The sequence below is a fragment of the Capricornis sumatraensis genome, chromosome 9 (genome assembly GCF_032405125.1).
Source record: "Capricornis sumatraensis isolate serow.1 chromosome 9, serow.2, whole genome shotgun sequence".
NCBI classification, from domain to species: Eukaryota; Metazoa; Chordata; class Mammalia; order Artiodactyla; family Bovidae; genus Capricornis; species Capricornis sumatraensis.
This window is the reverse complement of record NC_091077.1, coordinates 42,497,248-42,515,076: the sequence shown is the minus strand read 5'-3', so window position 1 is coordinate 42,515,076 and position 17,829 is coordinate 42,497,248. Positions and strand designations below refer to the sequence as shown.

At 37.8% G+C, this 17,829-nt stretch overlaps 1 protein-coding gene across 1 annotated transcript; it reads left to right on the top strand.

Moving 5' to 3' along the window:
• The first annotated feature begins 9,264 nt into the window (after positions 1 to 9,264).
• Positions 9,265 to 10,278, top strand: LOC138086273 (olfactory receptor 2L2-like). Its single transcript, XM_068981065.1, has one exon. It carries the CDS (start codon positions 9,265 to 9,267, stop codon positions 10,276 to 10,278), a length of 1,014 nt encoding a protein of 337 aa, XP_068837166.1.
• The last annotated feature ends 7,551 nt before the right edge of the window (positions 10,279 to 17,829 follow it).

Sequence of the window (17,829 nt, the reverse complement as noted above, 5' to 3'; positions counted from 1 at the left end):
GTTTTTATAAAGGTCTTTGAATCTGATGAACATGTAATTTTAGGAGATATTGAGTAAGTTGAGTTCAGGCTCTAGAATCAGGTTGCCAGGGTTAGTTTATGGCTCCTTGCCTTTGGAAAGTTAATCCCTCTAAGTTACAGTGCTTTTATCAGTAAAATGAGACTACAGTTAATAATTTATATAAATTAATTCTTATGTATTGTTGAGAGAATTCAATTATAACAAATGCCTATAAAATGCTAGCATTTGATGAGTGATCAATAACTATTATGTTATTATCACTGTTGTTATGGTGATGAATTGTACCAAATGCTTTAGAATGATGTCAATGTGCATTAGAAGTAGTATATCCAATTGCTATAAAAAAGATGTTTTAAGTGCCATGCAAATAGATCTTAACTCTCTGCTAATTCTCTAAATACTCCTAAAATGTGAGAAACAGAATCTATTTGTATGGCACCTAAAGCATTTTAGTTACAAGGTCTCACTATAAATTGCTTATCTAAATATTTACATTGACCCAAGGCAAAAGGCAAACCCAAATCTCAGGTCTTCCTTGAAATGAACTGCATAAAAATAGACCCATCAGCAGAAACACTGTGTCTTCTATATTCATATACCTTATTATGCATTTCTGAGGGGCAGAATATATTTCTAAGTGTACAGTGATTGTTAATTAAAAGCCATCTTGGAAAAACAAAAACAAAAACATAGGCTCCTTGTTGACTCAGCCTACGCCAGGCCTATTGGAAAGAAAAGAGAATAACCTCACCCTGGGCCGAAGTGAAGCTTTGCCAAGGGTTAATTTTTAGATAAGAAGTAAATATGACAGTGTGGATGACAGTGATGAAAAATGGCAGAAAATTAAGTGGATAAAAGATAATTGGTAGAAAATATGAAGGCAACATGGGGAAAGTGCAAAGCAAATGGTGCCATGTATCATACTATTGGCAGGAGGAATGTGTGGCTACTTACTTATATTTAACTTAGTAGAGCAAGAAGACCCCAAATTTCTTCATTGCTCTAACTCTGGTGATTGGCATTCCAGCATTAGAGATCCTTCATCTTTCTTAAGGGTTTCTTAATGCTAAAAGTTTAACCTCCTCATCACCCAAACATCAGATTAAATATTAGAGCACTGTTTACAGCCAACCAATTACTGGGACTACACTTGAGAATGACAGAAAGCTTGAGAATGTTGGGCACCAACATGGTCAAGGGAAGCCATCTGAAGAAGAATAATTAAGTAGAGCAGTTGGTAGCCCTCTTCATAATTTGGCTTGTCAGGAAAATGACCATGCATTGTTTTCAAGGTTCATATATATGTGCACAGTCATCAGTGAGCATGATTTTATCTTCCTCTGCCCTCTGTGATCCCTCCAGATGAATCTGGAGAGTGACAATGTTAAAAGTGTCACAGCTTTCCCAGATGCATAGAATGCAATAGTTCTAATACTAGGGCACCAACCATCTCTGTTAAAAGACTGTATGAACATTCATAATATGGCTCAGTGACAATCTAAGTAGGCTGCCTGCCTATGTAACATGTTCACAGAGGGCACTGGAATCCTCAGTAGGAGCACAGACATGATCGGGGTACCTGACACTTATTGTCAAAAACTACCAACACTCAGGAAACATTCACTGAACATGTGCAATATTCCAGAAGCTGGTGAAAGACTGACTTCATAAAAGTTTTATTAAAGCCATTAGCCTTCTTCTCTCGCCACTGTACCTCCTCTAGAACAAGATCATATCGGTGCGCATTGCTTCCTCTGTTTATCAATCTCTCAGTCATGTCTGACTCTTTGTGACCTCATGGACTGCAGCATGCCAGGCTGCCCAGCCCATCACCAACTCCTGGAGCTTGCTCAAACTCGTATCCATCAAGTCAGTGATGCCATCCAACCATCTCATCTCCTGTTGTCCCCTTCTCCTCCTGCCTTCAATCTTTCTGAGAATCAGGGTCTTCTCCAGTGTGTCAGTTCTTTGCATCAGGAGGCCTAAGTATTGGAGCTTCAGCTTCAGTGTCAGTCCTTCCAGTGAATATTCAGGACTGATTTCCTTTAGGATGAACTCGTTTGATCTCCTTGCAGTCCAAGGGACTCTCAAGGGTCTTCTCCAACAACACAGTTCAAAAGCATCAATTATTCAGCGCTCAGCTTTCTTTATAGTCCAACTCTCATATCCATACATGACTACTGGAAAAACTATAGCTTTGACTACATGGACATTTGTTGGCAAAGTAATGTCTCCGCTTTTTAATATGCTGTCTAGGGTTAGTCATAGCTTTTCGTCTAAGGAGCAAGCCTCTTTTAATTTCATGACTGCAGACACTATCTGCAGTGATTTTGAAGTCCCTCAATATAAAGTGCCTCACTGTTTCCATTGTTTCCCCATCTATTTGCCATGAAGTGATGAGACTCTATGCCATGATCTTAAGTTTTTTGAATGTTGAATTTTAAGCCAAATTTTGTCTCCTCCTTCACTTTTATCAAGAGGCTCTTTACTTCTTCACTTTCTGCCATAAGGGTGATGCCATCTGCATATGTGAAGTTATTTATATTTCTCCAGGAAATCTTGATTCCAGATTGTGCTTCCTCCAACCTGACATACCGCATGCTATACTCTGCATAGAAGTTAAATAAGCAGGGTGACAATATACAGCCTTGATGTACTCCTTTCCCAGTTGGAACCAATCTGTTGTTCCATATCTGGTTCTAACTGTTGCTTCTTGACCTGCATACAGATTTCTCAGGAGGCAGATAAGGTGGTCTGGTATTCCTATTTCTTGAAGAATTTTCCACAGTTTGTTGTGATCCATACAGTCAAAGGCTTTAGCAGAGTCAATGAAGCAGAAATAGATGGTTTTTTTATTCTGGAATTCTTTTCCTTTTTCTATGATCTAACAAATGTTGACAATTTGATCTCTGGTTCCTCTGCCTTTTCTAAATCCAGCTTGAACATCTGGAATTTCATGGTTCATATACTGTTGAATCCTAGCTTGGAGAATTTTGAGCATTACTTTGCTAGTTTGTGAAATGAATGCAATTGTGTGGTAGTTCAAACATTCTTTGGCATTTTCTTTCTTTGGGATTGGAATGAAAACGGACCTTTTCCAGTCCTGTGGCCACTGCTGAGATTTCCAAATTTGCTGACATTGAGTGCAGCACTTTCACAGCATCATCTTTTAGAATTTGAAAGAACTCAACTGGAATTCCATCACATCCACTAGCTTTGTTCGTAGTGATGCTTCCTAAGGCCCACTTGACTTGACACCCCAAGATGTCTGGCTCTAGGTGAGTGATCACACCATTGTGGTTATCTAGGTCATTAGGGGTTTTTTTTGTATAGTTCTTCCATGTGCTTTTCACTCTTCTTAATATCTTCTGTTTCTGTTAGATCTATACCATTATTGTCTGTATTATGCCCATCTTTGCATGAAATGTTCACTTGGTATCTCTAATTTTCTTGAAGAGATCTCTCGTCTTTCGCATTCTATTGTTTTCCTCTATTTCTTTGCATTGTTCACCTAGGATGGTTTTCTTATCTCTCCTTGCTATTCTTTGGAACTCTGCATTCAGATGGATATATCTTTCCTTCTCGCCTTTGCCTTTCACTTCTCTTCTTTTCTCAGCTATTTGTGAGCCCTCTTCAGATAGCCATTTTGCCTTTTTGCATTTCTTTTTCTTGGGAATAGATTTGATCATTGCCTCCTGTACAATGTCATGAACCTCTGTTCATAGTTCTTCAGATACTCTATCAGATCTAATCTCTTGAATCCATCTGTCACTTCTACTGTATAATCATAAGGGTTTTGATTCAATTGTGCCTGAATGGCACAGTGGTTTTCCCTACTTTCTTCAACTGAAGTCTGAATTTGTCAATAAGGAGTTCATTATCTGAGCCATAGTCACCTTCCAGTCTTGTTGCTGACTGTATAGAGATTTTCCGTATTTGACTGCAAAGAATATAATCAATTCAATAGTGTCATCTCTTGTGTTGTTGGAAGAGGGTGTTTGCTATGACCACTGCGTTCTCTTGGCAAAACTCTGTTAGCCTTTGCCCTGCTTCATTTTGTACTCCAAGGACAAACTTGCCTGTTACTCCAGGTGTCTCTTGACTTCCCACTTTTGCATTCCAGTCACCTATGATGAAAGGACATCTTTTTTGGTGTTTACTTCTAGGTCTTGTAGGTCTTCGTAGAACTATTCACCTTCAGCTTCTTTGGCATTAGTGGTTGGGGCATAGACTTGGACTACTGTGATATTGAATGGTTTGTTTTGGAAATGAACCGAGATCATCCTGTTGTTTTTGAGGTTGCACTCAAGTACTGCATTTCAGACTCTTTTGTTAACTAAGATGACTACTCCTTTTCTTCTAAGAGATTCTTGCCCACAGTAGTAGATATAATGGTCATCTGAATTAAATTCACCCATTCCAGTCCATTTCAGTATACTGATCTCTAAAACGTTGATGTTCACTCTTGCCATCTGTTTGACCACTTCCAGTTTGCCTTGATTCATGGACCTAACATTCCAGGTTCCTATGCAATATTGCTCTTTACAGCATCAGACTTGACTTTCACCACTAGACACTTCCATAACTGGGCATTGTTTCCGCCCAGAAAGGCTCAGCCTCTTCTTTCTTTCTGGAGGTATTTCTCCACTTTTCTCCAGTAGCCCGTTGGGCACCTACAAACCTGGAGAGTTCATCTTTCCATGTCATAGCTTTTTGCCTTTTCATACTGTTCATGGGGCTCTCAAGGCAAGAATACTGAAGTGGTTTGTGTTCTCTTCTCCAAAGGACTACATTTTGTCAGAACTCTCCACCATGACTCTTAGATTCCATAAATAGACATGATACTTCCAATATTACATCTCACTTTCTCTCTTTTTTCTCCAGAAAGTTGGAGCCCTGAAATAAAAGAAAACTGCCTATAATCCTATTTCTTATTCCCCTGCTTCATTATGTATAGTGCTCCTGACCCTTGAAATGCCCTTTCTGAAATGGAAAACTTATTTTTCCATTTAATGCAATCTCATATTTTATTATATTAATGGTCCTTCTGTTTCCTCAAGCTTACTGAGGCCAGAGGGGAGGATTTATTAGAGTTTGTCTAGAACAGACACTGGACTCAATAGACATGTATAGAGTGAAAGAATGACAAATGACAGTGAAATGAGTCATGTAAAAAATGAGGGATTAATTTCTAAATCTATAAATACATAAATCTTGAATTCATCTTCTTTACCATGATTATTAGTAGATGACTACATGTCTTGATGAAAACGTATAGTCTTAGATATACCCTGTAATAAAAGGGAAAAAATGATGAAGAAGTGAGACATTTTTGTTCTGGAAATAACTTACAATAAAATACTGGATGTAACTGAAAGATATGTCTAGTTTTCAAGTTTTACTTGACTGACTTACCATGTGAACTAGCAAATATTATACAGCTTTGAGTCAATTTAATCAAGTCAATTAAAATCAATGAGTTTCATTTCCTTGTTTATATAATGCAATTACTGTACTACATCTCTGTTTCTTAATTTGATCTGATTATAAGGACCACTTGGAGAATATGATTTAATAGGTCTGAAGGAGGGGACAAGTGATTTTTCAATAGGCAGCTGTATGTAACTCTGGAACACTTGATTTCATGGAACTGTAAGAATCAAATATTGTATTATTAACTTCTCAGAAGCTATAAGCAGAAAATATGGGAACAAAATCCATCTTGTCACATAGTTATTGATAACCTGCTTCTTCAATTTACAGGCCTAGGCAATCTTGGGAGTTCAAAGTATTTTATTTAAGGGAAAAAAGCAGAACCTCTCCTCTGAAAAGGCTAACAATCTACAGGGTTAAAGATTAATCCACAAATAACTGTGGCTTAAGGCAAACTGCAACATACACTGTGATAAACTGATGAACATAAAAGAGGACAGAGAAGCAGTGGATGCTAACGGGGAGGACCACAGAGGAGGGAACATCTAAGCTGGGACTTTGAAAGTGGATAATATGATTTATTAGTTCAAGTAAAACTGAATTGCTGTCCCTCTATCCACTGGGTTTTTAAAAACATGCCTCAAATCTGTGGCTTAGTCACACTTCCTCCCATACAGCCCTAAGAAAACTGTTATAAATTCCTGTCCTTTACATTATTTTTCCTTCCAGTTTTATTGAGATATTGACATACAGCACTGTATAAGTTTAAGTACAGCATAAAGATTATGTACAGCATAAAGATTTGACTTACACACATCATGAAATAATTAACACAGTGAGTTTCAGTTCAGTTCAGTTCAGTTCAGTCGCTCAGTTGTGTCCAACTCTTTGTGACACCATGAATCCCAGCACGCCAGGCTTCCCTGTCCATCACCAACTCCCAGAGTTCACTCAGACTCACGTCCATCGAGTCAGTGATGCCATCCAGCCATCTCATCCTCTGTCGTCCCCTTCTCCTCCTGCCCTCAATCCCTCCCAGCATCAGAGTCTTTTCCAATGAGTCAACTCTTCGCATGAGGTGGCCAAAGTACTGGAGTTTCAGCTTTAGCATCAGTCCTTCCAAAGAAATCCCAAGGCTGATCTCCTTCAGAATGGACTGGTTGGACCTCCTTGAGTCCAAGGGAGTCTCAAGAGTCTTCTCCAACACCACAGTTCAAAAGCATCAATTCTTCGGCGCTCAGCCTTCTTCACAGTCCAACTCTTACATCCATACATGACTACTGGAAAAACTGTAGTGAACATCATTTCATATAGATACAAAATTAAAGAAATACAAAAAAATTTTCTTTTGATGAGAACTCAGGATTTATTCTAATTACAGCTTTCATAACATACAGCAGTTTAATTATATTTATCATGTTGTATATTACATCCCTAATGTTTATTTACCTTATTACTAGAAGCTTGTACTTTTTTGTCAAAAGGACCACCTTCAGCCAATTTCCTCAGCTCCTATCCCACCACCCCTAGTAACCACAAATATGATCTTTTTTCTGTGATTTTGTTTATTTGATTGTTCTTGAGGTATAATTGACCTACAATACAATGTTATTTTCCTGGTACACAACATAGTGATTCAGTCTTTCCATATACATTTTTATTGGCCATGCTGTTGGGATGTGTGATCTAAGTTCCCCGACTAGGGCTCACACTCATGCCACCTGCAGTGAAAGCATGTATTCTTAACCACTGGACCACCAAGGAAGTCCTTATTTCTATACTTTTAAAAATGATCACTATGATAAGTCTAGTTGCAATATCACCACACAAAGATATTATTTAGATGTTGGCTATACTCCCTTCTCTGTATATTTCATGTTTGTGACTCATATTTCTCTCTGCCCCTCAACCCTCTATACTCTGGCAACCACCTGTTTGTTCTCAGTATCCATTACTCTCTGTTCATTGATTTTTAGATCCCACATATAAGTGATATAGCACAGTATTTGACTTTCTCTGACTTATTTCATTTTGCAAAATATCCTCTAGGTCCAGTGCACCTTACCAGTCAACGTACAAGAAACATAGCAGAATCACTCTGATTAACTGTGTGAATGTCAATAGCTGTGTATGTAATAAGGGACCGGAAGGCCTGATTCTGCCTCTTGTGCAAAGTAAACTTCAATTATACCTACTATATCCATTTAACACTGCTGCCTAGGCAATGTTCTCAAATCTATACTCATTGATACTTTTAATCTGCACATCCTTCCTATGTTGTGCGTTTGCTTTAGTCCAGTTTTACAAAGGAAAGAAGAGAGGCACAGAAGGATGATTGTCCTAGTCCAAGGATATCAGGTAGGTAAATGTGGTCTTTTAGCAGGAGCTTTAAACCATGGTACTGATCTTCTAGAAGTTATACTTTTAACTGGTCCACAATAATCTTTCTGCTAATAGAGTTAATAAACCCAACCAAAACTTTGCTAAACAGAAGATATCCTGCCTTTTAAAATAAATAATTTCTTACAAGCTGTATCCTAGCAATCCCTTTCATCTTGACCTTGTGTTTCTCCTTTTGCAACATCAGCTAGTACCAGGAATTACATTGATGATAGGTTCAAAGTTTACAAGGAGGAGGGTGACTTAGTGAAACTGGCAAAAATCATATTTTTAAGGTTCCTCCTTAAATACTGGTGCTATATATAGTTGGTCATTCTGTTCCAGTTGACTTAAGAGATACTTGTTGCTATTGTTCAGTCGCTCAGTTGTATCTGACTCTTTGTGAACCCATGGACAGCAGCACACCAGACTTCCCTTTCCTTTACTAAATCCCAGAGTTTGCTCAAACTCATGTCCATTGAGACGATGATGCCATTCAACCATCTCATCTTCTGTAACCCACTTCTCCTCCTGCCCTCAATCTTTCCCAGCATCAGAGTCTTTTTCAATGAGTCAGCTCTTCACATCAGGTGGCCTAAGTATTGGAGCTTCAGAGGCAGCATCAATACTTTCAATGAATATTCAGGGTTGATTTCCTTTAGGATTATCTGGTTTGATCGCCTTGCTGTCCAAGGTACTCTCAAGAGTCTTCTCCAACACCACAGTTCAAAAGCATCAGTTTTTGGTGCTCAGCCGTCTTTATGATCCAGTTCTCACATCCATACATGACTACTGGAAAAACTATGGCTTTAACTATATGGACCTTTGTCAGCAAAGTGATGTCTCTGCTCTTTAATATGCTGTCTAGGTTTGCCATAGCTTGAGTCAGGATCAAAGTTAGGAGGACTCATGGGAAGTGGGAAAGTTCCCCACATGAGAGGAAAAGGTGAACATAGACCACATTCAATTCTGAAAATGTTTTTCTTTACTCAGGTTATCAAGGCTCTACTTCCCATCTTCAAAAGAATCTTTTTTTTTTCATGAAACCTCATAAGATTGAGTGAAAATGTTGACTTTTCAAAATTTAAAATCATCATAACTGTTCTGTTGAAGCTGTGTGGGCCTCAAGGTGATGACTAAATGAGCTCTTTAAGAATTTTCATCAAATTGACTGACTTGTTATTGATAGCACATTCAATGTATCTGTATTCTTATTTGGTTAGTGTTAGTGGTTATAGTTTGCAACAGTAGGTACAGTGTGTAAACATTAGGTTATTAAGTAATCCATGAGATAATGAATGAAAATTATATATTTTGAGAAGTTATGCATAATACTGAAGAGACCTCAACAGGAAAAAAGTTACAAAAAAATATTCAAAGGAGTCCTGGGAGCAAGGAAAATAGACAAGCTGTACAGCAACACATCATCAGATGGAACAGTGTTCTTACAGTTGTTTCCTGGGCAATAATGTTCATCCATGGAGAGAAACAATAACTATATCCACAGATTTTATTCTCCTGGGGCTCTGGCCTGAGTCCAGCCACCTTGTGATCCTTATCTACCTTATCCTTTTGGTCTACTGTATGGCTGTTATGAGCAATGTTGTTCTCATTCTCCTCATCTGGCTAGATTTGCATCTCCAATCCCCCATGTACTTTCTGCTCAGCCACCTCTCCCTCATTGACTTGGCCTTGATTTCAACTTCTGTCCCCAAAATGGTCACAAACTTCTTCTCAGGGGAAAGAGTCATATCACAGGTAGGTTGTGGAACCCAGATCTTCTTCAGCTTAACCCTGGGAATTGCTGAGTGCCTCCTGCTAACTCTCATGTCTTATGACCGCTACATTGCCATCTGTAACCCACTTCGTTACTCAGTCATTATCAGCCATGTCACCTGCAAAAAGATGGTCATTGTGTCCTGGGCAGGGGGAGCAATAACTTCCTTGGTTCATACAGCCTATGCTATGCATTTTCCCATTTGTCACCCCCGAGAGATCCTGCATTTTTTGTGTGAGGTCATGGCCCTCTTGGAGCTCACTTGTGAGGACATTTCAGCCTATGTGAAGTCAGTGGTGGTCTCAAGCTTTCTGGTGGTCCTCATCCCTCTAAGTCTCATCCTGGCCTCCTACACCCTCATCTTTCTTGCTGTCCTCCACATGAACTCCTCTGTGGGCAGGAACAAGGCTCTGGCCACCTGCTCCTCCCACCTTTGTGTGGTCAGCCTCTACTTTGGCCCTGCCATATTGGTCTACATGAGACCAGGGTCTTCTAAGACTCCCAGATTAAATCAATCTCTTTTTATGTTTAATGCCATCCTTACCCCTATGCTTAACCCACTCATCTATAGTCTCAGAAACAAGGATGTTATAGAAGCTTTGAAGAGTAGAGTCATCAATAGATTCCCCCTGAGGAAGATGAAAAGACATCTACATTGCTATACATGATTATAATCTTATGTTAGCATATTTGTTTAAATTGCTTTCAGGAGACTTTAAGACTTGAAAAATTCTGTTATAAATTATAGGATGTTAAAAGTATTTATTTCAATCCTTTTGTTGTGTGAAAATAAAACACAAAAGAATCTGTCCATGGTCTCAGAGCACCATCAAAGAGCCAGTTCTTCTGACACAAAATTCTGAAAACACACTTATTTTCTAAATAACACAGAGAATCATTTTTGCTCATGTATGCCCAAGTTATGAATGCACTCATCCACTTAAATATACCTGTGAAGAAGGCATGAGCTGGTCCTCAGAACGAAGCAGAACTTCTGATATATACTTTCAACAACTGTGATATTAAAATAGTCTGATCTTTCTCGAATGAAGAAAAGCAGCTTTTAGACTGCCAAAATATCATACACATTCAACCTAATGTCAGCATTTTGTTTCATGAGAAACAAAGGGTAAATCTGTCTTTTCTTTCTCTTGGCTCCAACAAAGGTTTCTTTTTCTTTGTGCTCCTCCTTCTGAGATCAGACCCATTGTCTAAGGCAAACACAGCACTAAATAAGACCACAAAATTCTGACAATCTGAGAAACTGGGAAAAAATGATGGTACCTTCTATCTAGCAGTGCTAAGAGGATTAAACAAGTTATAGTGTGTAAATCAGAAAAGAAAGCAGGAAATGAGTGCTATGTTACAAACGTCTGTGCAACTGAAGGCCGGGCACTGAACTTAGCATTCAGTAGGGAAGTAAGAGAACTAGACTCTTTAAAGCCTTCCTCCTAGGTATGGCATATTGAACTTTATTTTAAAGATAATAAAGATTTACTATATTCACTTTAGGAGGAATGCAAAATGAGTGCTAAAATCAGCCCTAGTCAAAGCTGAGGGAAAAAAATTAAAAGCTTTCTCCTACAATGTAAATAAATTAATCTGTATCATTTCTCTATATTCCATATATATATGTATTAATATATTTGTTTTTCTCTTTCTGACTTATTTCACTCTGTATGACAGACTCTAGGTCATTCCACATCCCTACAAATGACCCAATTTCATTCCCTTTTATGGCTGAGTAATATTCCATTGTGTATATGTAAAATAAATCTAAAATTGTATTCAAAAAATATAAATGATATTGGTGCTTTATTTTAAAAAGTTGTAGTGAAATTTTAAAATATTGTAATTATTGTAGAGAATGATAATTTCTCAGCATTATCAGCTCCTACAATCACTGTATGGTAAATATTTAAACTGATAAATATCTTTTACTATTTTGATTATGTAACTATTATTCACTTAATACCATTATACCACTATTGGTCAACACAAAATAATAGAATTCTATATCACTAAAATTACCATTCAGTAGAAAAACATGTAATTATTTTTAAAAATCCAGATGCATATCAGAATTATTTCGGAATTTTTGGAAAAATACAAATGCCCATATATTGACATTTTCCCCCCAAGGCTCCAGGTGTGTTTTTAATGAGCAGCCATGTTTAAAATTCAAATTGTGGTGCCGGAGAAGACTCTTGAAAGTCCCCTGGAGAGCAAGGAGATCAAACCAGTCAATCCTAAAGGAAATCAACCCTGAATACTCATTGGAAGGACTGATGCTGAAACTGAAGCTTCAATACATTGGCTGCCTGATGTGAAGAACCAACTCAATGGAAAAGATCCCAATGCATGAAAGATTTAAGGTAAAAGAAGAAGAGGGTGGCAGAGGATTAGATGGTTGAATAGCATCACCAGTTCAATGGAGATGAACTTGGGCAAACTCCAGGAGAATGAGGGACAGGGAAGCCTGGTATTCTGCAGTACAGGGGGCTGCAAAGAGTTGGACATGACTTAGGGACTGAACAACAACATGTTTAAAAACAACTGGATTACATGATGATGTTTTACTTTTATCTAGTTTGTTTTACCTTTTCTATTTAATATTCAGTGCTCCCATTTCATTTAGTTTAGTTTTTCAATTTCTCTCTGTTTTGTTGTTGTTCTTTCTCAAGGCTTTATCAAGCAGAGAAGAAAAGTTTTCGTATATGTATGTATATTGTGGTCATTCAGTCGCTCAGTGGCGTCTGACTCTTTGTGACCCCATGGACTGCTGTATGCAGACCATCCCCAGAGCTTGCTAAAACTCATGTCCACTTAGGCAGCGATGCCATCCAACCATGTTGTCCTAAGTCATCCCTATCTCCTCCTGCCTTCAATCTTTCCCAGTATCAGGGCTTTTTCTAATGAGTCGGCTCTTCTCATCAGGTGACCAAAATATTGGCACTTCAGCTTCAGCATTAGTCCTTCTAGTGAATATTCAGGACTGATTTCCTTTAGAATGGACTGGTTTGATCTCCTTGCAGTCCAAGGGACTCTCAAGAGTCTTCTCCAACACCACAGTTCAAAGGCATCAAATTCTTCAGTGCTCAGCTTTCTTTATGGTCCAACTCTCATATCCATACATGACTACTGGGAAAACCATAGCTTTGACTAAAGAACCTTTGGTGGCAAAGTAATGTCCCTGTCTTTTAATATGCTGTCTAGGTTTGTCACAGTTTTTCTTCTAAGGAGCAAGCATCTTTTAATTTCATGGCTGCAGTCACCGTCTGAAGTGATTTTGGAGCCCAAGAAAATAAAGTCTGTCACTGTTTCCATTGTTTTCCCATCTATTTGCCATGAAGTGATGGGACCAGATGATGTGATCCTAGTTTCAGGGTAGCTACAAACAAAAAGAAGATACGCACAAAAGATAGAAAGAAATCAAAGCATGACATTACAGAAAATCATTGAAACACAAAGAAATGTAGCAAGAGAGGAAGAAAGTAACAAACAAACCAAGAAATAACCAGAAAACAACAAAATGACAAATATAAGTCCATACTTATTAATAAATATTTAAGTGCAAATCACTTCATGGGAAATAGATGGGGAAACAGTGGAAACAGTATCAGACTTTATTTTTCTGGCCTCCAAAATAGCTGCAGATGGTGACTTCAGTCATGAAATTAAAAGACGCTTACTCCTTGGAAGAAAAGTTATGACCAACCTAGACAGTATATTCAAAAGCAGAGACATTACTTTGCCAAATAAGGTCTGTCTAGTCAAGGCTATGGTTTTTCCTGTTGAGGCTGAAACTCCAATACTTTGGCCACCTGATGTGAAAAGCTGACTCACTGGAAAAACCCTGATGCTGGGAAAGATTGAGGGCAGGAGGAGAAGGGGACGACAGAGGATAAGATGGTATTATGGCATCATCGACTTGATGGACATGGGTTTGGGTGGACTCCGGAAGTTGGTGATGAACACGGAGTCTTGGCATGCTGTGGTTCATGGGGTTGCAGAGTCGGACATGACTGAGCGACTGAACTGACTGAATGCAGAAAAAAAAAGACCAAAATTTTGCTGTCCATAAGAGACTTACTTCATGAGTTAGGCCACACATAGCTTCCCTGGCGGCCCAGATGGTAAAGAATTCATCTGCAAAGTGGGAGACCTGGGTTTGATTCCTCAGTTGGGAACATCCCCTGGAGCAGGGCAAAGCAACCCACTCCAATATTCTTGCTTGGAGAATCTGCATAGACAGAGAAGCCTGGTGGGCTACAGTCCAAGGGGTTGCAAAGAGTCAGACACTACTGAGTGACTAAGCACATAGACTAAAAGTGAAGAGATGGAAAAAGATATCCCATAGAAATAGAAACAAAAGAGATCAAGGGCAGCTATACCTTTATCTGTATAAGTATATAAGGAGGAGAAGTAAAAGTATATAAGGAGGAGAAGTAAAAGTATATAAGGAGGAGAAGGGGACGACAGAGGTTGAGATGGTTGGATGGCATCAGCTACTCGATGGGCACAAGTCTGAGCAAGCTCTGGGAGTTGATGACGGACAGGGAGGCCTGGCTTGCTGTAGTCCATGGGGTTGCAAAGAGTCAGACACGATTGAGCAACTGAACTGATAACTTTTATTGCATTAAATAGGCCTTAAGAAAAAGCTATTACAAGAGAAAAGGAAGATTATTATATAATAATAAAGGTGTCAATTAATCAGAATGAGGTAAGAATCATAAATGTATATTCACCCAACATTGAAAAGTGAAAGTGTTAGTCACTCAAGTTGTGTCTGACTCTTTGTAACCCCATGGACTGTAGCCCACCAGGCTCCTCTGTCTGTGGAATTCTCTAGGCAAGAATACTGGAGTGGATAGCCATCCCCTTCTCCAGGGGAACCTCCCGAACCAGGGATCGAACGTGGGTCTCCTGCATTGTAGGCAGAGTCTGAGTCAACATTGGCGCACCCAAATATATAAAGCATACAGATATTAAGGGGGAAATGGAGAGTAAAAAAATAATGGCAAGGGATTTCAATAGCCCACATTTAACAATGGACAGATCATGCAGATGGAAAAATCTATAAGGAAACATTGGAATTAAACTACTTAATATCAGATTTAAGCAGTAGAATATACATTGTTCTCAAGCTCACATGGAACATTTTCAAGGATAGGCTATATTAGGCTGCAAAGCATTTCTAACAAACTAAAAATGATTTAAATCATATCACACATCTTTCCAACCACAATGGTATGAAACTAGAAATCAATTACAAGAAGAAAATCTACAAATATGTGGGAATTAAACAACATACTTTTAAACAACCAGCTGGCTAAATAGAACTAAAAAGGAAAATCAAAAGTCAAAGACAAGTGAAAATGGAAATACAGTATATCAAAACTTAGCAGCAAAAGTAGTTCTAAAAAGTTTATAGTGATAAATGCATATATTAAGGGAAAAAATCTCAAATAAAAATTACTTTATAGACATCCCTGGTGGTCCAGTGGTTAAGAGTTCACCTTCCAATGCAGGGGACACAGGTTCAATCCCTGGTCTGGGAAGATTCCACATTCTGTGGGACAACAAAGCCAGTGTGCTACAACTGCTGAGTCTGTGCTCCATAGCCCATGAGCTGCAACTGCTGAGACTGCATGCCTCAACTACTGAATCCCATGTATTCTAGAGCCCATGATCTGCAATAGGAGAGGCCACTGCAATTGGAAGCCTTTACACCACAACTAAGGGTAGCCCCCTGCTTTCCACAACTGGAGAAAGCCCACACACAGCATTGAAGACCATAACCAACACAGCCAAATATAAACAAATAGTAACAGCTAATTTCTTTAAAAAAAAAAACAAACTAATTTTAAACCTCAAGGAAAAAGAAACTTTGAGAATCATAAGAACTACTATGAACAATTACATGATCACAAATTAGATAACCTAGAAGAAATAAATTCCGAGAAATGTAAAACCTACCAAGATTTAATGAAGAAACAGAAAATATGAACAGACCAATTATTACTTAATTAGTAAGAGGATTGAATTCATAGTCAAATACCTCCCACCAAAGAGAAGTTCAGAATCAGATGACTTGAAAAATGGAATCTACTAACATGTAAAGGATAATTAATGCCAGTTCTTCTCAAACTCTTTCCAAAACTGAAGAGGAAGGAATATTCCCAAACTTATTTTATGAGGCCAGAATTACCCTAATAGCAAAATCAGATAAGAACACTGAAGGACAAGAAGATTACAGACTAAAATCCTTGATAATATAGATACAAAAAAATCCTTAACTAAATAGAGTCCCTTGGACAGCAAGGAGTTCAAACCAGTCCATCTTAAAGGAAATCAACCCTGAATATTCAGGGTTGAAAGGACTGATGCTGAAGCTGAAGCTCCAGTCTTTGGCCACCTGATGCTAGGAAAGATTGAAGGCAGAAGGAGAAGAGGGTGACAGAGGATGAGATGGTTGCTTGACATCAAGAATGCAATGGACAAGAACTTGGGCAAACTCCAGGGGATGGTGAGGGACAGGGAAACCTGATGTACTACAGTCAATGGGGTTGTGAAGAGGCAGACATGACTTGGGGACTGAACAACAACAAAAATACTGGTAATCACTTCAACAGCACATTAGAGGAATATATACCATGATCAAGTGAAATTTGTGCCTAGGATGCAAGAATGGTTCTACATACTCAAATCAATAAATATAACATATCACATTAATAGAATTAAAGGTAAAAATTATATGATCATCTCAATAGATAGTGAAAAAAACATTTGACAAAATTCCCAATCCATTCATTACAGATACCTCAAAAAGTGGAAATAGAAGTAACATATCTCAACATAATAAAGGCCATATATAACAAGCTCACAGCTAACATCATATCCAATCATAAATGGATTCTTCATTCATTCAGACTGAATGTTTTCTTTTGGGATTAGGAATAAGAAAAAGGTGTCTATTATCAATTCTACTTTTCAAGATAGTACTAGAAGTCCTAGCAAGAGAGATCAAACCAAAAAAATGAAAGATAGACAAACTATGAAGTAAAATTATTTGTTTGCAGATGGAATTGCCTTCTATAAAGGAAATCCTAAGGACTTAAAAAAAAAAACAAAAACAGTTATAACTAATAAACAATTCAGTAAAGTTGTAGAATAACAAAATCAACATAGAAAAGTTAGTTGTTTTTCTATGCATCAAAAATGAACTGTCTAAAAAAGTAATACAGAAAACAGTCTCATTCATAACAGCATCAAAACAACGACAGACTTAGGGGGTTCATGTTTGGGAACGCATGTGCACCCGTGGTTGATTCATGTCAATGTATGGCAAAACCAATACAGTATTGTAAATTAAAATAAAGGAAAAAAAATTATTACAAAAAAAAAAAAGTAAAAAAAAAAAAAAGAAGTAAATTTATCCAAGGAGGTGAAAGATCTGTACAATAAAAATTATAAGACATTGACAAAGAAAACTGAAGAAAACACTAGCAAGTGGAAAGATACCCTGTGTCCAGTGGTTAGAAGAATTTATATTATAAAAAATATCCATACCTCACAAAGCCAACTATAGATTCAATGCAATTCCTATCAAGATCCTAAGGGCATTTCTCACATAAACAGAAAAGACAACCCTAAAATTTGTATGGAACCACAAAAGATCCTGAATGAAATCTTGAAAAAGAACAAAAGTGAAAGCAGACATCACACTACTTGATTTGAAACTATCATACAAAGCTATAGTAATCAAAACAGTATGATAATGGCATAAAAACTGACACATAGACAAATGGAACAGAATGGAGAATCCAGAAATATATCCAGGCGTATACAATCAATTAATACTTGAAAAGGGATCCAAGAATACTCGATGTTGAAGTGATAGTTTCTTCAATAAATGATTGGATATGCAAATGCAAAGGCATGAAATTGGACCCCTATCTTGCATCATTCACATAAAATTCATAGGAGAAAACCTAGGAGAAAATCTTCCTGACATTGATTTTGGCAGTGATTATTTTTGGGTATGACCCCAAAAGCACAAGCAACAAAAGCAAGAATCAGCAAGTAGGACATCAGATGAAAAATCTCTGCACAGAAATAGAAACAATCAATAAAAATAAATAGGAAACTTACAGATTGTGAGAAAAAAAATTTAAAAACCACATATCTGATAAAGCATTCCAAAATATATTGAGGAA